The sequence below is a fragment of the Leptodactylus fuscus genome, chromosome 11, assembly GCF_031893055.1.
Source record: "Leptodactylus fuscus isolate aLepFus1 chromosome 11, aLepFus1.hap2, whole genome shotgun sequence".
Taxonomy (NCBI): domain Eukaryota; kingdom Metazoa; phylum Chordata; class Amphibia; order Anura; family Leptodactylidae; genus Leptodactylus; species Leptodactylus fuscus.
Genome location: NC_134275.1, coordinates 88,286,759 through 88,312,379, shown reverse-complemented (window position 1 = coordinate 88,312,379; position 25,621 = coordinate 88,286,759). Strand labels below are relative to the sequence as shown.

Genomic DNA, 25,621 nt, shown 5'->3' with positions numbered 1-25,621 from the left:
TTACTGTCACCAGAACCAGCATATCACCCCAGTCCTGCAGATAGATAGGTTACTGTCACCAGAACCAGCATATCACCCCAGTCCTGCAGATAGATAGGTTACTGTCACCAGAACCAGCATATCACCCCAGTCCTGCAGATAGATAGGTTACTGTCACCAGAACCAGCATATCACCCCAGCCCTGCAGATAGATAGGTTAGCGTCACCAGAACCAGCATATCACCCCAGCCCTGCAGATAGATAGGTTACTGTCACCAGAACCAGCATATCACCCCAGCCCTGCAGATGGATAGGTTACTGTCACCAGAACCAGCATATCACCCCAGTCCTGCAGATAGATAGGTTACTGTCACCAGAACCAGCATTTCACCCCAGTCCTGCAGATAGATAGGTTACTGTCACCAGAACCAGCATATCACCCCAGCCCTGCAGATAGATAGGATACTGTCACCAGACCCAGCATATCACCCCAGTCCTGCAGATAAATAGGTTACTGTCACCAGAACCAGTATATCACCCCAGCCCTGCAGATAGATAGGTTACTGTCACCAGACCCAGCATATCACCCCAGCCCTGCAGATAGATAGGTTACTGTCACCAGAACCAGCATATCACCCCAGCCCTGCAGATAGATAGGTTAGTGTCACCAGAACCAGCATATCACCCCAGCCCTGCAGATAGATAGGATACTGTCACCAGACCCAGCATATCACCCCAGTCCTGCAGATAGATAGGTTACTGTCACCAGAACCAGCATATCACCCCAGCCCTGCAGATAGATAGGTTACTGTCACCAGACCCAGCATATCCCCCCAGCCCTGCAGATAGATAGGTTACTGTCACCAGAACCAGCATATCACCCCAGCCCTGCAGATAGATAGGTTACTGTCACCAGAACCAGCATATCACCCCAGCCCAGCAGATAGATAGGTTACTGTCACCAGAACCAGCATATCACCCCACCCCTGCAGATAGATAGGTTACTGTCACCAGAACCAGCATATCACCCCAGCCCTGCAGATAGATAGGTTACTGCCACCAGAACCAGCATATCACTCCAGCCCCGCAGATAGATAGTGCTACAGTGGTTCCTCAGGATAACCCGATAGAAGTGGAGGGGTATGGAGTAAGCACGCACACCAAGAATTATCTTCAACAGTTTATTAGACATGATGCATTTTGGGCAAACACCCTTTGTCAAGTCAAATACAAACTGTATGGCAGCTAATCCGAATATGTTGCTTGTGTTCTATGTGGGCATTTAAAGGCCCATTGCTGGCAAAGAACATGAGCAACATATTCAGATGATCTGCCAGTGATTAGTATCAGTGCAGGTAAGTACTCCGAGCTCACAATACATGGACACAATGACACTACATACAAGGTTATTACATTGGGTCGTCTCTCAAAAATTTAAATCAGGTTTATTCCAACAAATTAAACCCTGCTGGTGTGAACAGGACCCCTCCCTGCCTATAGCAGACAGCAGACACAGTCACACACAGAGTATAATAGCCCAGAGTTCACACCACACAGCACCGTGTCTGCTCCTTGTTATGCACAGGCTCCAGGTGCAGCTCAGGACTCATAGCAGGAATGGGCCCGGGGGATTGGGCACCGGCCTCTGTGGACAGTCTCATCTCCCCATTACCCCCAGCACAGTCCCTGGAGCCTCAGGCTGCGGCCGCTCAGTGATCCACATATATGGCTGTATACATATGGAGATAATTTGAGGAAATTGCAGTACCTCAGACTGGACACCTGGCGTCACTGTTATACATTGTATTCCTATTCTTACTAATGTCTCCAGATCTCTATAAAATCCAATATGGGGAACAAAATATACAATAAATGCCTGAGGCCACACTACTGTAATGTGCAAAGCATGAGAGGAACGGATGTTATAAGACACATGCACGTGGAGTCCGCTCCGGCCTGGGGCCACCCCAGTGTTTATACACATAATGGAAACTTCTTCTGCAAAGATTTTTTTTTTTAATTGTATGATGGTCCTATGTGTAAAATACTGTCTGCAACTACAACTCCTATACTACCACACACACTCTGTGCACACCTACCTGTACTACAGTCACACACTCTGCACACACATTGACAGTTCACACACACACACTCCATACATACAACCGGCAGGAACGTGACTGTGCCACAAATTTTTCTTATGTTTTTTTTTTTTTTTAATTTTGTTGTTTATTTTTTGTTATTTTATTTTTTTATGTTGTTGTGGCCTTCGCTCCCCTACAGGGATAACTCTCGGTTGCCTTTTGTTCCTTATTGGCTCTCATCCTTTCCATTGCAGAAGATATTCTTAGTTGTTTCAGCTGTCAGGCCACCAGTTGGATTTCCGTAATTGTAACTCCTTAATGCTGCATCTGTTCCCATAAAGGGATCATTTTAGATGACATTTTTATTAGATCATTTCTCTAACATGTTTAACCTGATGGGCATTGATAGGGAGCCACACATTTGTCTTCAAATTCTGTAGTTGCCACCGCCCCACTGTGACATAATAACACCCATATAAAACAAACAACCCCATCATTTCTTCTTCCAATACCATGTTGGTTCGGCATTCCGACTGTCTCTGAATCTGGATTGTTTTTAGACAGAACTATTGATTTTTGCAATATCACTGCTGTGTGTATTAAACCTCATGGGCAGGCGTGAGTGAGTAAAAATAAAAAACACTTGGCCTCACCGGCCTCACCTCTTCTTGTGCGCTCTTGGCACGCTTTTCAGGGTTCTTTTGGCCACTGACTGATGGACCCCTGGAGGTCTCATGTGGTGCTGGGTGATAGGAGGGTAGTCTGAAAAGTTTCTGACCTCCACATGTAGATGGCAACACTCCTCAACCAACATTGGGGAATGTGTTCGTGCATGCGTTGCAATGTACTCACAAAAATTTCAGCCATTTTGCACCAGCGGTTTTTCTTTGACAGTGGTTGTGGTGTGGTGTAGTGTAGTGTAGTGTAGTGTAGTGTACCACCTCTTTTGGCGCTGTTTAGGAGATTAATTACTGTGGATGAAACTTGGATACACCATTACACCCCAGAAACAAAAACAGTCAAACAGCGGACTAAACTGCGCCAACAGAGCTTTGCAAATGTTCATCTGAACACGTTTTTGGCCCACAGCGAACAATGGCGGCACCCAGCGCGCCGTCAGCTTTCTCATCCCTAAATTTTCAACTAATATGTGGCAAACACGTTCTTCAGATCTGCTCATAGCCTCTGCTATCTCTCTAACCTTCATTCCACGCTTCTCTCGCACCATTTGGTAAACTTGAGTAATGTTTTCGGACATGGTTGCAGTTTTTGCAACCGCACACAGCGTCCAACTCGTCTTTAATTTGCGGAGGCGTATTGCCTTTCAAAAACAAATATCTGACAGCTCGATATTCGATTTTATCCATTTTCACAAAATCACTCGCATCGACTCACTACAAATACTGTCAAAGAAAAACCGCTGGGGGCCACACGGTGGCTCAGTGGTTAGCACTGCAGCCTTGCAGCGCTGGAGTCCTGGTGTTCAAATCCCGCCATGGGCAAAAAACCATCTGCAAGGAGTTTGTATGTTCTCCCCGTGTTTGCATGGATTTCCATCCCACATTCCAAAAAGACATACTGATAGGGAAAAATGTACATTGTGAGCTCTATGTGGGGCTACCAATCTACATTTAAAAAGAAAAAAAAAAAAAAGAAAAAACGCTGGTGCAAAATGGCTGAAATTTTTGTGAGTACATTTCAACGCATGCGCAAACACATTCCCCAAGCTTGGTTGCCGAGTGTTGCCATTGACATGTGGAGGTCAGAAACTCTTCAGACTACCCTGGTAGTGTTGTGATATCAGTCAGAGGATGCCGAGGGAACCATCAGACACTATGGGGATGTCAAGGAAAGATGAGGCACAGTGAGTATAGGGGTCAGTAGGGAGTCAGTAGGGAGTCATGCAATATACACTTACCTATGCACTTGCACCACAGGCCACACCAGCGCCATCTAGTTGACAGAGTAGAATCACACTAATATTTGTGATGGCCATGAAAGTGGCTTAGTGGCTTTTATCTACACTCTAGCCAGTCCCCGTCTCTCCTATTCTTATACTTTGTATTTGGGGGATTGATATGATGACATCACACGGATCCCTGTCTACTGGTATTTTACAAGGTCCTGGCTGGGAGGCTCTGAATACCTCAACTCTCCTCCACATGGCCGATCTCTCCATTCAGTGGTGGCTTTGGAGACAATTCTTCCCGTCAGTGCCATAGAGATGAGCCATTCATGCAGACACATGGGACACCCATTCTTTTCCTCTTTGGGGCTCCCAGGGATTGGACCCTCACTGATCAGACCGATATCCCTTATCCTGTAGGGATTGAACCCTCACTGATCAGACCGATATCCCTTATCCTGTAGGGATTGGACCCTCACTGATCAGACCGATATCCCTTATCCTGTAGGGATTGGACCCTCACTGATCAGACCGATATCCCTTATCCTGTAGGGATTGGACCCTCACTGATCAGACCGATATCCCTTATCCTGTGGACAGTGGATAGCTTTTTCTTATGGTCCACACTCATTAAAACCCAGATTAACTCTTCATATTACTTGACATGTTCATAGTTGCCAATTGTTCCAAATTTGCCCGGTCATTTAAGACCTGACAATGTGTTAATATTGAGAAATCCGTGAAAGTCAAACATTCTAATACAAAGTTGTCGGACGTAGATACGTGGAATCCTCAGATGAACAGAGATTGTCCAAGAGAACTGCAAACAGATGAGCTGTGTGCAATAACATTAATAATTAACATTCGGAGCGTCATATTAATTACTTCACACCATCAATCAGGGGGGACAATAAAAGATCTTACTCCGTTATAAAGCGATTGGCTTCTATTTTGGAGGATTTGTTATCTAGCACAAGAGTTTTTGGAGATTACGTAGGGCTGACGGATCATGTGAGCGGAGAATATTCTGGAAAAGATCAAAGACTCCCGTGTACAGTAAGTGACCTGCTCCGCTCTCTCGGGGCACTTTATGTTACTTCTATTACGTTAGTCCAATTCTCTCACTAGACTCGACCACTCAAGTGAAGTCCGTGGCAATATGGCTGCTATGTCACAGCCAATGCACCACTGGTCCCAGCTGCTGTCCAGGCACTGACCCTCTGCGTCATCTGAAATCCAGTCTACCTGGTGATGACGGACACACAGAGCGCTTCGTTCCTCTCCGAGATGTCACATTTGGGTAGATAAACCAATAGAAATGCAGCAGAATTTTATTACTTGCACCTCGTTCTGCGTGTTTTAGATCCTCTATGTCTTGTAGTAAAGTGGGAGGCTTCGTGAGAAGAGGATGGGACTTTTCCAAAAAATGCACCAAAATTCTGGAAAATTTGCTAAAATTCTGGAACACGTCCCAAGATTTTGCTCCAAAAGTATATCGAGAACTAAACCAATTAAGAAGTGGTAAAAAAATTAGACTGAACAGTGTACAGTGCCCCAAATTATCAAACAGCTTCCGACCCTATAGTGTCGTGGTGCAGATACACACGGTCTGGTCTAACTTTGCACTGACTAAAAGTTACACAGTATTTGTTTCTGCCTCAATGTGTAGGAATCATCAGTGACATTCCAGGTGACATATGGAAACAGATGAATGTTAGACTTAGCTTTACAAGATTGCAGGCTGGGTTGGAGATCCGTGCATTACACTCTTGCAGGGGAATCAAAAAATTTCCACCAAAAAACCCATCCACTTATTCATGCATGTCCTTAGAGTAACTGATAGATGTATCTACGGATGTCAGTCTGTTCCACTCAACAAGCTTACCACCAAGCTCATCTCCTCTCCCAGAGTGTACTCTCAAGATGTCCTTCTCTCCTCCAAGCTATCTCTCCATATAAGCTGTCCTTCTCTATTCCAAGCCATCCCTCCATGTAAATTGTCCTTCTCTCCTCCAAGACAACCCTCCATATACTGTAAATTGTCCTTCTCTTTTCCAAGCCATCCCTCCATATAAGATGTCCTTCTCTTCTCCAAGCCATCCCTCCATGTAAATTGTCCTTCTCTCCTCCAAGCCATCCCTCCATATAAGATGTCCTTCTCTATTCCAAGCCATCCCTCCATATAAGATGTCCTTCTCTTCTCCAAGCCATCCCTCCATATAAGATGTCCTTCTCTTCTCCAAGCCATCCCTCCATGTAAATTGTCCTTCTCTCCTCCAAGACAACCCTCCATATAAGATGTCCTTCTCTTCTCCAAGCCATCCCTCCATATAAGATGTCCTTCTCTTCTCCAAGCCTACTCACTCACCAAGACTGCCGGAACAGTCCCTGGGCAAACCCTGACATCAATGAGGCAAACCACAGGAGGGCAACAAACAATTTCTTCCACGGAGCAACTCGAAGGTGCAAACGTGTTCTGCCTCCAGTGACTCAGTTCACAATACACCTCCAGAAGACCCCAGGACAAGCGACCACACAATGACCTTCACCCAAGTGATAGCTCATAGATAACATAATGCACAGTTTAATTCAAATACGTCCCAGTGCATAATACTGAGATATAACAGTAAACCTTTTTGCGCTGCACTTTTGCTATCACATTGTGCGTAACCCTTTCCATGCCTATCTCAGACAACTAACCATTAGCTCTGCATTCGCATCACCGTACAAGTATCTGGTCCTTTTTTCACTGATGGTTGATACTGAAACTGCCTAAAGAAAGGTCATGTCACTAGTGGAATATATAGATCTCTATGGTGAGGCGTTTTTTGGAGGCAGATTTTGAGGCGGATTCAGTACATTGACCCTTGGATGTATGTTTTTTTTTCTGGCTAGTTTGTAATTGTCCAGGTGAAACCAATCTCAAACCAGCATGCTCAGGCCAGATTCACATGGGGTATTGGGTATTGTATTGGGGTATTATCGAATTCCGCCTCACAATCCTGACCAAAAAAAAAACATCTCCCATTGAAATCAATGTCAGTTCTTTTATCCAGTAGCGGTTTCTTTTATCCAGTAGCGGTTTGTTCCGGCTCCCGGAAAATAGAAGCGACATGCTCATTCTTCAGGCAGATTTGCCTCGCAACATTCGCCTGAAGACACTCCCTCCTGACTAGGCCCATTCATTTGTGTCTAATCCGGAGCCGAGTTCCACGCGCAGCCCTCCATGTGCTCGCCAGAGGTAACCTGACTGCCATTAGGTCCCGAGATCCTCAGACCCCTTGTGAGACCATATGCTGGTGCGGTTGGCCCTGGGTTCCTCCTAATGCAGGACAATGCCAGACCTCATGTGGCCGGAGTGTGTCAGCAGTTCCTGTAAGATGAAGGCATTGAAGCTCTGGACTCTTTCTTTCTCTGTGTATCCCTGTGATACTAATTCCGTCAGCTCATTAGCCCGATTATAATTTCTCTGCACCCTTAATTCTCTTTATTTGTAATCCTATGCAGATTGCATATGTGGGAATTAAATGTAGACATGTTTGGACAGACAGCGTGAAGCCTGAGGCTGGAACCAAATGAAGTCACCTACCCTGCACCCGCCACAGTGTAAAAGAAACGTAAAAACCTCATAGGATCGGCCCCTCAGTACAGAGAATCCAATTACTAAACTAGTGAAATATATCTATAAAATGTATTTATGAAATGACTCATAACTTCATCTAAGTACAGGCAGCATTCTCTGCATTCCAGCAGGGGGAAGGGCAGGAGACTCCATTTAGTGCAGGCCATTATCTGCTCCCTGCCATTGTCAGCTACAGGATGAGATATCTGGATATATAGACATAGACATTGGTACCAGTGTCTGTAGAGGAGACTTGTTAGTTTACAAAGTCATGTGATTACAGTAGCTTCTGCACTTATTGTAGTACTAGCAGGAGGACCCGTCTCTGCAAAGATTAAATTTTTTGTTTGTGTAGTGGCCCCATACGAATTGCACAGTTTTACATCGGTGTATTTTGTATGTTGTTTGTGTGTGCCCATAAGTGTCATGTGTATCTCAGTTTAGATATCACTGAAAAACCTGCAATCGGTTGTTATGGATGCCTGGAGTAAAGCTGTGTGTATGTGACCTTGTGTAACAGTGTCATCCATAGTGCCCTGCCCCTTTAAAGCTGACCTGCAGCAGTGAAGAAAAATGGTTGGGTTGTTATGGAAACCTGGTGTAAAGCTCTGATGTGTGATAGTGTGTGCTGAGCTGTTTATCTAAATCCCTGAAGTGTGATAGTGTGTGCTGAGCTGTATATGCAATCCTCTGATGTGTGTTGGTGTGTGCTAATCCTCTGATGTGTGCTAACCTGTGTATCTAATTATCTGTGTGATAATGTGTGCTGAATTGTGTATGCAATCCTCCGATGTGTGATACTGTGTGCTGAGCTATGTATCTAATCCTCTGATGTGTTTTGGTATGTGCTGAGCTGTGTATCTAATCATCTGATGTGCTGAGCTGTGTATCTAATCCTCTGATGTGTTTTGGCATGTGCTGAGCTGTGTATCTAATCCTCTGATGTGTGTTAATGTGTGCTGAGCTGTGTATCTAATCCTCTGATGTGTGATACTGTGTGCTGAGCTGTGTATCTAATCCTCTGATGTGTTTTGGCATGTGCTGAGCTGTGTATCTAATCATCTGATGTGTGATACTGTGTGCTGAACTGTGTACCTAATCCTCTGATGTGTGTTAATGTGTGCTGAGCTGTGTATCTAATCCTCTGATGTGTGTTGGTGTTTGCTGAGCTGTATATCTAATCCTCTGATCTGTGTTGATGTGTGCTGAGCTGTATATCTAATCCTCTGATGTGTGTTGATGTGTGCTGAGTTGTGTATCTAATCCTCTGATGTGTGTTGATGTGTGCTGAGTTGTGTATCTAATCCTCTGATGTGTGTTGATGTGTGCTGAGCTGTATATCTAATCCTCTGATGTGTGTTGGTATGTGCTGAGTTGTGTATCTAATCCTCTGATGTGTGATACTGTGTGCTGAGCTGTGTATCTAATCCTCTGATGTGTGTATCACAGTTTGGATATCAGTGTGCATATCGGTTATATCAGTTATGGAAACCTGGAGTAATGCTGTGTGCATGTGAAGTGACTGTGTTTATAGCAGTTGGAATATGAATGAAAGACTTGCAGATTTGTTTTGGCTAATGCAGGTCATTATTTTGAGGAAACTGTATCTCAGGAATGCTACGTCCGAGAGAGTTGAGGCCCAATCTAAAACACCAAGGATTGTTTTTTGGCTGCTACTTATTTTGCATGAGATTCCGCTCCATTTCTGAGAAGACCTGGTGGGTATAGTCTCACCCCATCATCCTGGACAGCTCAGTACTATGAATTTAGATTTCATATCTTTTTAATGCAATATATAAGAAATGATCAGAAGGGCTGTTAGGTCTCCTTAAGGAGCCACTCACAGTGTACAGGGACTTATTAGACCACGCGCGCCCTGCTAAGAATTCTCAGAGAAGGATCTACAAATAAAACCTTCTCAGTGGTAAAGTGGAATTTGCTGTAATGCCACCTTGTGTACGGCGGCTCCCTAAAGATTAATTCCTGTCTTTCCCTAAATGTAATGGCATAATTGGGCCATAAGGGCACATTAGAATATTTCTTCCATAAGGGAGAGTAACCCATCCACAGACCTTGGTTAAAGTTATTACCTCCCATTAGTGCGAAGCAGTGCACTGGCTGACTGAATGCTCATAGACAAGGGTCAGAAGGGTTCTCCTTAAAGAGATGCTCCCTCAAAGTGGCCACTTTTCATTGTACAAGGACTTACTAGACCATGCCTGCCCTGCTAAGAATTCTGGGAAAGAAATTTGCAAAGTTCTCTTCAGCAGACAAGGGAAATGTGTTCTAGCGCCACCTCTTGCAATGTTCCTCTCTAAAGATCAATGCCTGAAACGCAAAGCAAAACTCTACTCAAAAGGTGAAATTAGAGATGTCAACCAGGTAATGACAAAACAAAGGATCAGATAGATGACTGGCACAAGAACAATAAGGGTAAGGCATCTGTCACCGGCTCAATGTCCTCCTTGTCCAGGTTGTTAGACGCCTGTTAGTTTCTACCAGTGCCAGACAGAAGCCCCTCGCCTCTATTTACACCCCAGAAGGCAGCTAGGTGGACACTAAATTCCTTTCAGCCCTTTGACCATCCTCTTGTCTACTTTTGCATTTTCGGTGATATTACTGTCCCTGTCTGTTATATTAATAATTGGAAACATCTTTACAAATTCTCATGTGTTTCAGGATGGATTTATTCTCCATAACTTCAGTCCTCCTGGTGATTCTCTTAACCGGCTTCTTGGCAAAATATGCAAGGATATTGTTGGAGACGTCGGCGCTGCCTCCTGGACCAACTCCTCTACCCATCATTGGCACTCTACACAAAATGAACTTCAGTAATATTGTGCAGTCACTGCTGACCGTGAGTAAACCAGGAGAAGAACCTAGCAAATAGCAATGTAGGGGATTAGAGGACTAAGGTAGCTCTCAAGACATATTCAAGGCTAAAGAGGGACTTGGCGCACTAAAGTACACACGGACCCATACAGTTACACCTTGTCTTGGAATATTATGTGAACATAATATACAATGTGACTATAACATAAAATGAGACCATAGTATACAATGTAACCATGATATACAAGGAGACCGTAATATACAATGTGACCAGGAAATTTTGTGTGTTTGGATGTTTGTTACTCTTTCACACAAAAACGGCTGAATGGATTTGGATGAAATTTGGCAGATAGATGGATTGTAACCTCGATTAACACATTGGCTACTTTTTATCCCGGCAAATGACATGGCTTCATGGCTGTTATGAATTTATCTTCATGTACTATATTACACTACTCTTGACCGCAGCTTATCTCAGCTAATTGGAGTTTCCTAATAAAGCCAGGACTGTTATCTCTCTATGTAAACACACAAATAATACTGAGTCCATTGTGTACAGGCATCTCCATATTATTTTATCTGCTCCAGGCAGTGCTGAGACACTGACATTGGAAAACCCCTTTAATCCAAATTGGCTGTTTGCCAATTTTAAACATGCCGGGAAAAAGAAAATTGAATTTGTCGCAAAATTCTAAAATCATGAGAGCTATGAAAATAGCCAGAAGTCAACAGAGTTCTCCTCAAGTGGAGCTCAAGAGGCTTGAGAAAGGTAAGCATCAAGCGGCTCTTAGAGAAGCCAAACGCCGGAGCAGGTGGATCATCAATGTCAACAACACACTCATTATATGGTGGCCCAGCATGCTGCTGAGATGCCGGAACAATCACAGGCATGGCGCAAGGAACAAGTTCAGCAGTAGGACAGCTTGATAGCTGCTGAAATGCCAGAGCAGGCAAACCATCGACAGCAGCAATTTGCTAAATATAGGCCGATGATTGACCCCAACAACATGCAGACAAAGTCACGGACAGAGGCTAGTGAGACCATAAAATACAATGAGACCATGATATCCAATGAGATTATAATATACAATGGGACTATAACATATGATGTGACCATGATATACACGTTGAGTCCATGTTGAATTGATTCTGATCTTTCTCTCCTAGTTGTCAAAAAAATACGGAGACATATTTACAGTCCATGAAGGGAGTCGAGCAGTCGTCATGTTATGTAGCTACAAAGCCATCAAAGAGACTCTCATTGACAAAGCAGAAGAGTTTAGTGGCCGCGCTTATTTCCCCTCGTTCTTTGACTTTACCAAAGGAGATGGTGAGTTTTGATATTGAGTCAGATGTCGTTTGCTTTTGTTTCATCCTGGTCTATTAGTTATTGGCTCTATCTTTGACTTAAAGAGGACCTTTCACCATATCTGGGCACATGCAGTGTTATATACTGCCAGAAAGCTGACAGTGCGCTGAATTCAGCGCACTGTCGGCTTTCCCGATCCATGCCCGGTGTAAAGCGCTATCGGTCCCGGTACCGTAGCGCTTTACAGTCAGAAGGGCGTTTCTGACCATTAGCCAGAGACGTCCTTCTGCCTCGCGGCGCCAATCGCGCTGTGCTGTGGAGCGGGGAGGAACTTCCCCCTCCCGCTCCTGATAATACTCGTCTACGGACAAGCTGTGTGAGCAGAGGGAGGGGGCGTTTCTCCCCGCTCCACAGTACAGCGTGATTGGCGCCGCGAGGCAGAAGGACGTCTCTGGCTAATGGTCAGAAACGCCCTTCTGACCATAGAAGAGCTACGGTACCGGGCCGTAAGCTCTTCACACCGGGCACAGATCGGGAAAGCCGACAGTGCGCTGAATTCAGCGCACTGTCAGCTTTCTGGCAGTATATAACACTGCCTGTGCCCAGATATGGTGAAAGGTCCTCTTTAATGTCTTATTTCAATCCCAGGAGAATTAAACAATAGTGATAGACCAAGGCCATCCCCCAGTCATCAGTTGTAATATGTTGGAATAACTGATAGCTGTGACATTTCATGTACAAGCTCACTACCCATCCCTGTGAGCAGTTCAGCCAGTAAACAAAACGTCACAGCAGCCCTTCCTCAACCTTGCTGTGACTGTAAAACGCTGTGGTTTCTGCCATGTGCGGCCCCGACCTAAAGGGGTTTCCTTTCCATATCTATTGTCATAGAAGGACTTTCCTTTCATAGAAGATAGACTGTCTCATTGTATTGCAGAGTTTGTCTTCAGCAGTGGTGAGAAATGGAAGGAGCTGAGACATTTCTCCCTGCAAGTCCTGGGCAGCTTTGGACTCGGAAAGCGAAGCTTTGAGGAGAGGATACGGGAGGAGGCCATGTGTCTGATCGAGGTGCTGAGACAAAGAAACGGTAAATGAAATGTCTATTGTTTTAATTACATTTTCAAATAATTATAATAGGAAAAGCTTAGAACAAATGAGGATCTATCAGCAATACAATGGATATATAATCGATCCCATATCCTGAGCTGGAGATTGGTGGCCATTTTTGGGTAGCCGCTCTTGCAGTTCAATACAGGAGTCGGCCGGCGGCCATTTTGGGGTGGCCTCTCTATGCTCCTGTATAGAACTACAAGAGCAAGAGAAGCCAGAAGAGGCGGAGTTGCTGCAGAAGAAGGAGGCGGCGCAGGAAAGAGCTCTGGGCAGCAATGGGGATGCGCTCATTGGCGTTTCAGCGCTGGGGCCCGCCCTCATTGCTGCGGAGAGGTCATTTGCATACCGGTTAAAACCGGTATTTCTACGGAACGGCGCGGCGGAGACCACGTCTAAAGGTAGGAGACGAATAGCCTTTCTTAAGGCTATTCCGACGTGTTCATTATAAAAAAAGGTAGTTTAATGGTAGAATCCCTTTAAGTACTGAGTGACTGCAACTGATCGAGATGACAGATACAGCAGAAATAGCAGATACAGAAGATACAGGGTACACAGGGGATACAGGATACACAGGAGATACAGGGAACACAGGGGATACAGGAGATACAGGATACACAGGAGATACAGGATACACAGGAGATACAGGATACACAGGGGATACAGGATACACAGGGGATACAGGAGATACAGGATACACAGGAGATACAGGGTACACAGGGGATACAGGAGATACAGGGTACACAGGAGATACAGGGTACACAGGAGATACAGGGTACACAGGGGATACAGGATACACAGGAGATACAGGGTACACAGGGGATACAGGATACACAGGGGATACAGGAGATACAGGATACACAGGAGATACAGGGTACACAGGGGATACAGGAGATACAGGGTACACAGGAGATACAGGGTACACAGGGGATACAGGAGATACAGGATACACAGGAGATACAGGAGATACAGGATACACAGGAGATACAGGGTACACAGGGGATACAGGATACACAGGAGATACAGGGTACACAGGGGATACAGGATACACAGGGGATACAGGAGATACAGGAGATACAGGGTAGACAGGGGATACAGGAGATATAGGATACACAGGAGATACAGGGTACACAGGGGATACAGGATACACAGGAGATACAGGGTACACAGGGGATACAGGATACACAGGGGATACAGGAGATACAGGGTACACAGGGGATACAGGAGATACAGGATACACAGGAGATACAGGGTACACAGGGGATACAGGATACACAGGAGATACAGGGTACACAGGGGATACAGGATACACAGGGGATACAGGAGATACAGGGTACACAGGGGATACAGGAGATACAGGAGATACAGGGTACACAGGGGATACAGGGTACACAGGGGATACAGGGTACACAGGGGATACAGGAGATACAGGATACACAGGAGATACAGGGTACACAGGGGATACAGGAGATACAGGATACACAGGAGATACAGGATACACAGGAGATACAGGGTACACAGGGGATACAGGAGATACAGGATACACAGGAGATACAGGGTACACAGGGGATACAGGATACACAGGGGATACAGGAGATACAGGGTACACAGGGGATACAGGAGATACAGGGTACACAGGAGATACAGGGTACACAGGGGATACAGGAGATACAGGATACACAGGAGATACAGGGTACACAGGGGATACAGGAGATACAGGAGATACAGGGTACACAGGGGATACAGGATACACAGGGGATACAGGAGATACAGGATACACAGGAGATACAGGGTACACAGGGGATACAGGATACACAGGAGATACAGGGTACACAGGGGATACAGGATACACAGGAGATACAGGGTACACAGGGGATACAGGGTACACAGGGGATACAGGAGATACAGGATACACAGGAGATACAGGATACACAGGGGATACAGGGTACACAGGGGATACAGGGTACACAGGAGATACAGGAGATACAGGATACACAGGAGATACAGGGTACACAGGGGATACAGGAGATACAGGATACACAGGAGATACAGGGTACACAGGGGATACAGGGTACACAGGGGATACAGGAGATACAGGATACACAGGAGATACAGGGTACACAGGGGATACAGGAGATACAGGATACACAGGAGATACAGGGTACACAGGGGATACAGGAGATACAGGATACACAGGAGATACAGGATACACAGGGGATACAGGATACACAGGAGATACAGGGTACACAGGGGATACAGGGTACACAGGGGATACAGGGTACACAGGGGATACAGGAGATACAGGATACACAGGAGATACAGGGTACACAGGGGATACAGGGTACACAGGGGATACAGGGTACACAGGGGATACAGGAGATACAGGATACACAGGAGATACAGGGTACACAGGGGATACAGGATACACAGGAGATACAGGGTACACAGGGGATACAGGGTACACAGGGGATACAGGAGATACAGGATACACAGGAGATACAGGGTACACAGGAGATACAGGGTACACAGGGGATACAGGATACACAGGGGATACAGGATACACAGGAGATACAGGGTACACAGGAGATACAGGGTACACAGGAGATACAGGATACACAGGAGATACAGGGTACACAGGGGATACAGGATACACAGGGGATACAGGATACACAGGAGATACAGGGTACACAGGGGATACAGGGTACACAGGAGATACAGGGTACACAGGGGATACAGGAGATACAGGATACACAGGAGATACAGGGTACACAGGGGATACAGGAGATACAGGATACACAGGAGATACAGGGTACACAGGAGATACAGGGTACACAGGGGATACAGGAGATACAGGGTACACAGGGGATACAGGATACACAGGAGATACAGGGTACACAGGAGATACAGGGTACACAGGAGATACAGGGTACACAGGGGATACAGGAGATATAGGATACACAGGAGATACAGGGTACACAGGGGATACAGGATACACAGGAGATACAGGGTACACAGGGGATACAGGAGATATAGGATACACAGGAGATACAGGGTACACAGGGGATACAGGATACACAGGGGATACAGGATACACAGGGGATACAGGATACACAGGAGATACAGGATACACAGGAGATACAGGATACACAGGAGATACAGGGTACACAGGGGATACAGGATACACAGGGGATACAGGATACACAGGGGATACAGGAGATACAGGATACACAGGAGATACAGGGTACACAGGGGATACAGGATACACAGGAGATACAGGGTACACAGGGGATACAGGATACACAGGAGATACAGGGTACACAGGGGATACAGGATACACAGGAGATACAGGGTACACAGGGGATACAGGATACACAGGGGATACAGGATACACAGGGGATACAGGGTACACAGGGGATATAGGATACACAGGGGATACAGGGGATACAGGATACACAGGGGATACAGGGTACACAGGGGATACAGGATACACAGGGGATATAGGATACACAGGGGATACAGGATACACAGGGGATACAGGATACACAGGGGATACAGGGTACACAGGGGATACAGGATACACAGGGGATATAGGATACACAGGGGATACAGGATACACAGGGGATACAGGATACACAGGGGATATAGGATACACAGTACATACAAGATAGACAGGACACACAGGAGATGTATTTGTCGTTCCCCCCTCCAGCCATAGTGTTTCTGTATTACACTTATAGTCCCCATAGTCCCTATTAGAGTCTTTCTAATACTGATAGAGAAACATGGAACAGAACGTGGATATCAGATATTATATATATTATATATGAACTAATAATTCTATGCTGTTACATGTATAGAACGTACTTTACATGTCATACCATATCCTGCTTATTTTGACCACAGGAACTTCTACAGGGCTGTCGTGTATTTGAGACCAAGATATTCCACCCAAAAACCACATTGTTACTTAACACAAGTCCTAGCACCGATCCACCTTGAGCTCAAGCTGTTGAATTTCTTCTCCTATTTGTTGTTTTAGGATCCCCCATAGATCCCAATTATCCTTTGCTACGTTCTGTGTCCAATGTCATTTGCTCTGTGGTGTTTGGGAACCGGTTTGACTATCAAGATGAAGATTTTCAAAAAGTTGTAAATTGTATTCAAGGAAACTTCCAACTCATGAGCACCCGCTGGGGAGTAGTAAGTATGACCTGCCAAGTCTAAGAGAAATCCAAATCCTTGTCATGCCCCGAGCCTTTAGCTTCACCATATGGTATTAATGGAGCTACAATGCCACTCTTCTTGGGTGATTGTCCCCAGAACTACATTGTAGAGCCGGCTGGATTTACATGGATAGATACAGAATAGAACTATAGAAATATCACTTCTTCTACGCTCTGGAGATTAAAGAGAGTACAAACCATGGAGGTGACCCAGCAAGAGGTGGATGACCAAGCTGTTGAGTTAACCCCGAGGTGCTGAGATAGTGATTGTCCAGCTGACGCCAGCAACGTGTTAGAGGTCACAGAGTGTTGCAGATGGAGCCAAGTGTCACAAGTGTCAGCAGATTGTCACATGTCATTCCGTAAGCTGTCTCCTGTAACCCCCGCACTTGTTGGCTCATTTCAGCTTTTCGTAACCATCCATCTCATTTGTCATTCAGAAAGAAATCGACAAGATATTATTTTTACGTTACTTGAAAGTCTAAATTTCTACAGGGTGGAGCAGGTAAAATCTCAGCAGCTCCTGAATGACTTTTCCACAACCTGAGATGAATCCATGCCAGGAATGATCCTCATTCCATCTGGGACACTTCTGTCCATTGTAAACTGTATAACAGACCGAAGGGTCCCAGATTTGAAGGTCCACCTTTCTACAACCAAAAGCTCTATCCTACAGAAGGAATTGTATCTGGGAATCTAGGATGAATATTCTCTGGATGAAACATTTACGCAATAAAATCTGTTCTAGAAAGTCTTTCTGGAGCCAAGGGGATAAATTTAGGAGAGACAATGGCTTTGTGTAGTAGTCTGCATCAATAAGGTCATTGTGAGAATTAGCGAGGCCACCCATTTTATTTTCTCTCCTAAGACCTGTAAGAGCTAATTTTAATAACCAGGTTTGTAAGATTTCTGTGCAAAGATCTTCTTCATGCCCTTAATGAAGCCTCTGAAGGTGGCTGGTTATTGGTCAGCATGCTCGTAAAAGGATCTGATGATGTACCTGCGACTGAGCTAGATCCTCCATCCTGGGGCTTTGCTTTACTGGGTGGATCAGTGGCTTTTCTTGGATCAGTCCATTTCAGTTCCTGTTGTGGTGTCGAAGAGGGGGGAAAGTTGGTGAAGAAGATCCACATCTGGGGACTGTTAGGGAGAAGAGGAGAGCTTATGGCTTAGGTTGAGATTCCATGGTGCTTCAGGGATAGGTGTGCCAAGACAGATCTACTCCCAAAAAGCCTCTGGGAGACACGGTGTTGATGACAGGATCATCTCGGTGCCGCAGACAGTTGTGATTTTCCCATTTGTTATGGTAGGGAGGTGGTAAGGAAGGATCACCAGCTAGTAGGACTCTCTTGGTATTGTACATGTATTAGTTTTTAGAAGGTTGATGACTATAACTCAGGTAGTTGTGTCCGGCTCAGAGTATGGCCATTCCGCTCTCCACTGCGATTCTGGGTCATTCTGGGGAGATCTTCTTGTAAGGTAACCACAAAGGCTAGCGACTGTCTACAGGGTTGACATGAGGATTATTGGGATCTTACTCCTTAATCTGATGGACTGGAAATGGTGGAGATTGGAACTGTAAGGCTTGGATGGCCGAACATTCAAAAGTGTCCATTGTTTTTTCTACATTTTAATCAATTTTCTAACAATGTTTTTTTGGGGGGGTTTCGGAACTCATTATTATCATTTTTTTTATCTTGTCCTTGTTCTTTTCTAAAGCTATACAACATATATCCGAATATCATCAAACACTTACCTGGACCTCACCGGGTGATGATGAAAAACTTTCGTTTCATGGAAAACTTTATCAAAAGGAGAATGGAAGACAACATGAAGACTTTGGACATTAATAACCCAAGGGATTTTATCGACTGTTTTCTGATTAAAATGCAGAAGGTATAAATGGCCGCTCATATACATATTATCTCATAGTGTTTCCTATCCTTGTACACCCTGTATACTCTTATATACTCTTTGGTTTGAACGCAGGAAGCAAAAAAAAAAGAATCCTTTTACAGTCTTAACAGTTTGGTGATGTGCTCGGTGGTCTTGTTGTTTGGTGGGACGGCATCAGTCAGCGCCACCCTGAGATTCTCATTATTACACCTGATGAAAAACCCCAACATGGCAGGTAGAGAACTATGGTTGCACACGTCTACAAACTGTGGTCAACATGATGACCGATTTACTATATTTCTTCTTTCTCAGACAAGGTCTACAGTGAGATAGACAATGTAATTGGTCAACGTCCACCAAATTATGAGGACCGGTACAACATGCCTTACACAGAGGCTTTTATAAGTGAAGTCCAGAGATTTGGAGATGTCATACCATTGGCTCTCCCCCATGAGTTGACCATGGATACTCAGATTCGCAATTATAAATTTAAGAAGGTAACAGCAACTTGGATCGAGGAGTAAAAAAATAATCAAAATTGACAATACAAAACCTTTACTCAACATGTGTTTCCAACTGTTTTCCAAACCCCAGGGAACGGTTTTCACTCCAGTACTCCCAGGTATACACTATGACAGGACACAGTTCAAACACCCTGAAAAGTTTGACCCAAAGAACTTTTTGGATAAAAATGGGAAATATTTGAAACATGAGGCCATGCTGCCGTTTTCTGCAGGTAAGGACACAATTGAACACAATGGTATAGTGAGTGATTTACACTCACCGGCCACTTTATTAGGTACACCATGCTAGTAACAGGTTGGACCCCCTTTTGCCTTCAGAACTGCCTCAATTCTTCGTGGCATAGATTCAACAAGGTGCTGGAAGCATTCCTCAGAGATTTTGGTCCATATTGACATGATGGCGGCATCACACAGTTGCAGTCGCAGATTTGTCGGCTGCACATCCATGATGCGAATCTCCCGTTCCACCACATCCCAAAGATGCTCCTCTATTGGATTGAGATCTGGTGACTGTGGAGGCCATTGGAGTACAGTGAACTCATTGTCATGTTCAAGAAACCAGTCCGAGATGATTCCAGCTTTATGACATGGCATTGCATTATCCTGCTGAAAGTAGCCATCAGATGTTGGGTACATTGTGGTCATAAAGGGATGGACATGGTCAGCAACAATACTCAGGTAGGCTTTGGCGTTGCAACGATGCTCAATTGGTACCAAGGGGCCCAAAGAGTGCCAAGAAAATATTCCCCACACCATGACACCACCACCACCAGCCTGAACCGTTACCGATACAAGGCAGGATGGATCCATGCTTTCATGTTGTTGATGCCAAATTCTGACCCTACCATCCGAATGTCGCAGCAGAAATCGAGACTCATCAGACCAGGAAACGTTTTTCCAATCTTCCATTGTCCAATTTCGATGAGCTTGTGCAAATTGTAGCCTCAGTTTCCTGTTCTTAGCTGAAAGGAGTGGCACCCGGTGTGGTCTTCTGGTGCTGTAGCCCATCTGTAGCCTCAAAGTTGGACGTACTGTGCGGCGTTCAGAGATGCTCTTCTGGCTACCTTGGTTGTAACAGATGGCTATTTGAGTCACTGTTGCCTTTCTATCAGCTGGAACCAGTCTGGCCATTCTCCTCTGACCTCTGGCATCAACAACGCATTTCCGCCCCCCACAGAACTGCCGCTCACTGGATGTTTTTTCTTTTTCGGACCAATTCTCTGTAAACCCTAGAGATGGTTGTGCGTGAAAATCCCAGTAGATCAGCAGTTTCTGAAATACTCAGACCAGCCCTTCTGGCACCAACAACCATCCCACGTTCAAAGGCACTCAAATCACCTTTCTTCCCCCCCATACTGATGCTCGGTTTGAACTGCAGGAGATTGTCTTGACCATGTCTACATGCCTAAATGCACTGAGTTGCCTCCATGTGATTGGCTGATTAGAAATTAAGTGTTAACGAGCAGTTGGACAGGTGTACCTAATAAAGTGGCCGGTGAGTGTATATGGTGTCTGTTTCCATAAATACCTGGAGAATCTTATCCAAGACATCTGCTTTGTGCTGCTGCCCCTAAAATGTGTAAGCAGAGAACTGTGATTTACCATTCCCCTTGTTAATAGGGAGAGTCTCTATATTGTCGGACAATATAAGTACTGATGGGACATTGTCAGAGGGTGTCGGCACATACCCCATTAACAAGGAGAATGTAATACCCAAGGAGAATGGTAATACCCAAGGAGAACTGTAATACCCAAAACGGAGAATGATAATACCCAAGAAGAATGTAATACCCATCGAGAAGAATGGTAATACCCAACAAAGAGAATGGTAATAACCAACAAGGAGAAAGGTAATAGCCAAGAAGGAAAAATGTAATACCCAACAAGGAGAATTGTAATACCCAAGGGGAATGGTAATACCCAACAAGGAGAATGGTAATATCCAAGGAGAATGGTAATACCAATCAAGGAGAATTGTAATACCCAAGGGGAATGGTAATATCCAAGGAGAATGGTAATATCCAAGGAGAATGGTAATACCCATCAAGGAGAATTGTAATACCCAAGGGGAATGGTAATATCCAAGGAGAATGGTAATACCCATCAAGGAGAGTGGTAATACCCAAAGAGAATGGTAATACCCAAAGAGAATGGTAATATCCAAGGAGAATGGTAATACCCATCAAGGAGAGTGGTAATACCCAAAGAGAATGGTAATACCCAAAGAGAATGGTAATACCCAAAAAGGAGAATGTAATACCACTTTTACATACATTTCTAGAGTACATTAGACTTTGCACTGCTGTTGTTTATCTGGAACCAATGTCCATCAATCATTCTCATAGACGACTGTTTCAAACACACAAATAATATTGTACATTGTAAGGAATAGAGATGAGCGAACACTAAAAGGTTCGAGGTTCGAAATTCGATTCGAACAGCCGCTCACTGTTCGAGTGTTCGAATGGGTTTCGAACCCCATTATAGTCTATGGGGAACATAAACTCGTTAAGGGGGAAACCCAAATTCGTGTCTGGAGGGTCACCAAGTCCACTATGACACCCCAGGAAATGATACCAACACCCTGGAATGACACTGGGACAGCAGGGGAAGCATGTCTGGGGGCATAAAAGTCACTTTATTTCATGGAAATCCCTGTCAGTTTGCGATTTTCGCAAGCTAACTTTTCCCCATAGAAATGCATTGGCCAGTGCTGATTGGCCAGAGTACGGAACTCGACCAATCAGCGCTGGCTCTGCTGGAGGAGGCGGAGTCTAAGATCGCTCCACACCAGTCTCCATTCAGGTACGACCTTAGACTCCGCCTCCTCCGGCAGAGCCAGCGCTGATTGGCCGAAGGCTGGCCAATGCATTCCTATGCGAATGCAGAGACTTAGCAGTGCTGAGCCAGTTTTGCTCAACTACACATCTGATGCACACTCGGCACTGCTACATCAGATGTAGCAATCTGATGTAGCAGAGCCGAGGGTGCACTAGAACCCCTGTGCAAACTCAGTTCTCGCTAATAGAATGCATTGGCCAGCGCTGATTGGCCAATGCATTCTATTAGCCCGATGAAGTAGAGCTGAATGTGTGTGCTAAGCACACTCATTCAGCACTGCTTCATCACGCCAATACAATGCATTAGCCAGTGCTGATTGGCCAGAGTACGGAATTCGGCCAATCAGCGCTGGCTCTGCTGGAGGAGGCGGAGTCTAAGGTCGGACCTGAATGGAGACTGGTGTGGAGCGATCTTAGACTCCGCCTCCTCTAGCAGAGCCAGCGCTGATTGGCCGAATTCCGTACTCTGGCCAATCAGCGCTGGCCAATGCATCCCTATGGGAAAAAGTTTATCTCACAAAAATCACAATTACACACCCGATAGAGCCCCAAAAAGTTATTTTTAACAACATTCCCCCCTAAATAAAGGTTCTCCCTAGCTATCCCTGCCTGTACAGCTATCCCTGTCTCTTAGTCACAAAGTTCACATTCTCATATGACCCGGATTTGAAATCCACTATTCGTCTAAAATGGAGGTCACCTGATTTCGGCAGCCAATGACTTTTTCCAATTTTTTTCAATGCCCCCGGTGTCGTAGTTCCTGTCCCACCTCCCCTGCGCTGTTATTGGTGCAAAAAAGGCGCCAGGGAAGGTGGGAGGGGAATCGAATTTTGGCGCACTTTACCACGCGGTGTTCGATTCGATTCGAACATGGCGAACACCCTGATATCCGATCGAACATGTGTTCGATAGAACACTGTTCGCTCATCTCTAGTAAGGAACATTTGTTTACCCCAAACGCTAAATTTGTGCTATTGACTGACTTAAAGAAGTGACACAAACAAAATGAGATCAACTGTTGTATGAAAGAAAATCTTATTACCTTATGACACATATAAATGTTTGTGATACAAAAGAAGCATTAGTTATATGACGAATTACGGAACATTCGCTCAAAAAACAAGGTCCTGCCCCCTGGTCTGTCAGTCTAACCCATGCACAAATAATCACAACAGATAACAACATTTAACACAACCAATTTTGGGGTCACCAATGATGTGTATACCATCTCACAATAGTCTGTCGTAGATCTGTCCATTCACTGATGTATCTTTTCAGGTAAGAGAATCTGCCTGGGTAAGAACATGGCGCTTATTGAGCTCTTCATTTATTTCACCACCTTGCTGCAGAACTTCACAATCCAGTCACCAGTGCCCCCCGAAATGATCTCCGTCACTCCAGTGGGGGTTGGGCTTGGACAAATTCCTCCCAACTTTGAGATTTGTCTTTTACCCCGGACAAGTATTGAAGAATAACGTAATCATGTAACTGTATATAGTCTGTAATAAACATAGCGGAATCAGAAAATACTGGAAATTGTATTTATTGTGTCATTCTCTGATATTGGGAAGGGGTCCCCAATAAATGGCCTATCGTTTATTGTTTAATCACATTTTTATCTAAAACATATTTTAGCCACAATCTCACCCACTTTGCGGGCAATGTAAAATGCGGTGTTTTCGCAACATGGGGCCCGGGCCTTACGCCAGAGCAAGCCCTGTCTGATACTCTGTTGTAAGCGCTGGAATGGTATATCAATGGTGACTGCACGATCTAAGAAGTTATATCAGGAACCATAGATGGTCCGGACATATCTGACATTGTGGACTCTAGCGGTGCTTAATACGATACATGATGGCGTAATAATGGCATAATATAGTGCAGCGCAAAAATACTGCAATGGTTTACAGATTTGTCTCCCTTTTGTCCAGATATATTGGTTACAATGTAATTCGCTTTGCAAAACACTGTTTGTAGCAGAAAGTGATATCTCACACCTGTTTGTGGTGTGAATTGTGACCTTTCTACAGTTTCAGAGCCCGGGCATGGAGTTACCTGCTCTGTATCTGCATCTCTTGCACCTGAATACATGTTAAAATTTCTCCACTGTTGACACACTTGGTAGTTTTATATGGTTGTGCACATTAACCACTTCAGTACTGGGCCAGTTTGTGTTTCAGGACCAGACACATTTACGGGTATTTTGTAGGTGCGGTTTTGAGGGCTGTAACATTTCCATTACTTGGGTTATACAGCTTATTTCTGAGTATACAGAGATAGCGTCTAAATCTTTACATACAGAACAAGTTTTGTCATAAACATTCCTGATCTTTCTTACAATCTATCCTTGAAGGAACTATTTCTAGATAAAACAGAAGACGCTGAGAGTGAAATGATCTTTATTTCAGGTCATGTGACTACTATTACATACAGGATTAACAATTGTCCAGATGGGAATTTGATGAATCTTTGTATCTTTCTTGTCCCATATATAATAATTAGAAATGAGCGAACACTGTTCAGAAATGAGTTTATAATCCAGTAAGCCCACCATGTTTGTTCATGTTCAGTCCCACACCAAATGTACTATATGTCCAGCTGGTCATGGTCCATGTACAGGGGTTACACCCCCTGTGGCCATGATCTTTACGTCACTGTCTGTCAGTCTATTACTATATTATATTATTATAGTATTACTATCTGCAGCATCTCATCATGTATGTCTGTGTGTATCCTGTACAGAATTACTACAGCAGCATCTCATTATGCCTGTGAATATATATCACTATAACTAACTACCTGCAGCATGTCTGTCAATGTATACACAGTATTACTGCAGCATCATCTCACGATCCTCAGGTTTGTCAGTGTATATACAGTATTACTGCAGCATCATCTCATCATGTCTGTCAATGCATATACAGTATTAATACAGTATCACCTCATCAACATGTCTGTCAGTGTATATATAGCATTACTGCAGCATCATCTCACCATCATGTCTATCAGTATACATACCGTATTACTACAGTATCATCTCACCATCATGTCTATCAGTATACATACCGTATTACTACAGTATCATCTCTTCCTCATGTCTATCAGTATATATACAGTATTACTACAGTATCATCTCATCCTCATGTCTATCATTATATATATACAGTATTACTAGAGTATCATCTCATCATCCTCATGTCTGTCAGTATATATACAGTATTACTACAGTATCATCTCATTATCCTCATGTCTATCAGTATATATAGTATTACTACAGTATCATCTCATCATCCTCATGT

At 44.5% G+C, this 25,621-nt stretch overlaps 1 protein-coding gene across 1 annotated transcript; it reads left to right on the top strand.

The window, feature by feature from the left end:
* Positions 1 to 10,271: 10,271 nt before the first annotated feature.
* Positions 10,272 to 23,797, top strand: LOC142185093 (cytochrome P450 2F2-like). The gene is made up of 9 exons (XM_075260346.1): positions 10,272 to 10,448; positions 11,591 to 11,753; positions 12,670 to 12,819; positions 16,879 to 17,039; positions 18,782 to 18,958; positions 19,052 to 19,193; positions 19,271 to 19,455; positions 19,553 to 19,694; positions 23,601 to 23,797. The coding sequence occupies exons 1-9, from the start codon at positions 10,272 to 10,274 to the stop codon at positions 23,795 to 23,797; spliced, it is 1,494 nt and encodes a 497-aa protein (XP_075116447.1).
* Positions 23,798 to 25,621: the final 1,824 nt, after the last annotated feature.

Coding starts and splice junctions, on each gene's coding strand:
- LOC142185093 (XM_075260346.1), top strand. CDS start 10,272: ATGGATTTATTCTCCATAACTTCAGTCCTCCTGGTGATTCTCTTAACC. Junction 10,449..11,590: donor TTGTGCAGTCACTGCTGACC/GTGAGTAAACCA, acceptor TTTCTCTCCTAG/TTGTCAAAAAAATACGGAGA. Junction 19,695..23,600: donor CATGCTGCCGTTTTCTGCAG/GTAAGGACACAA, acceptor GTATCTTTTCAG/GTAAGAGAATCTGCCTGGGT.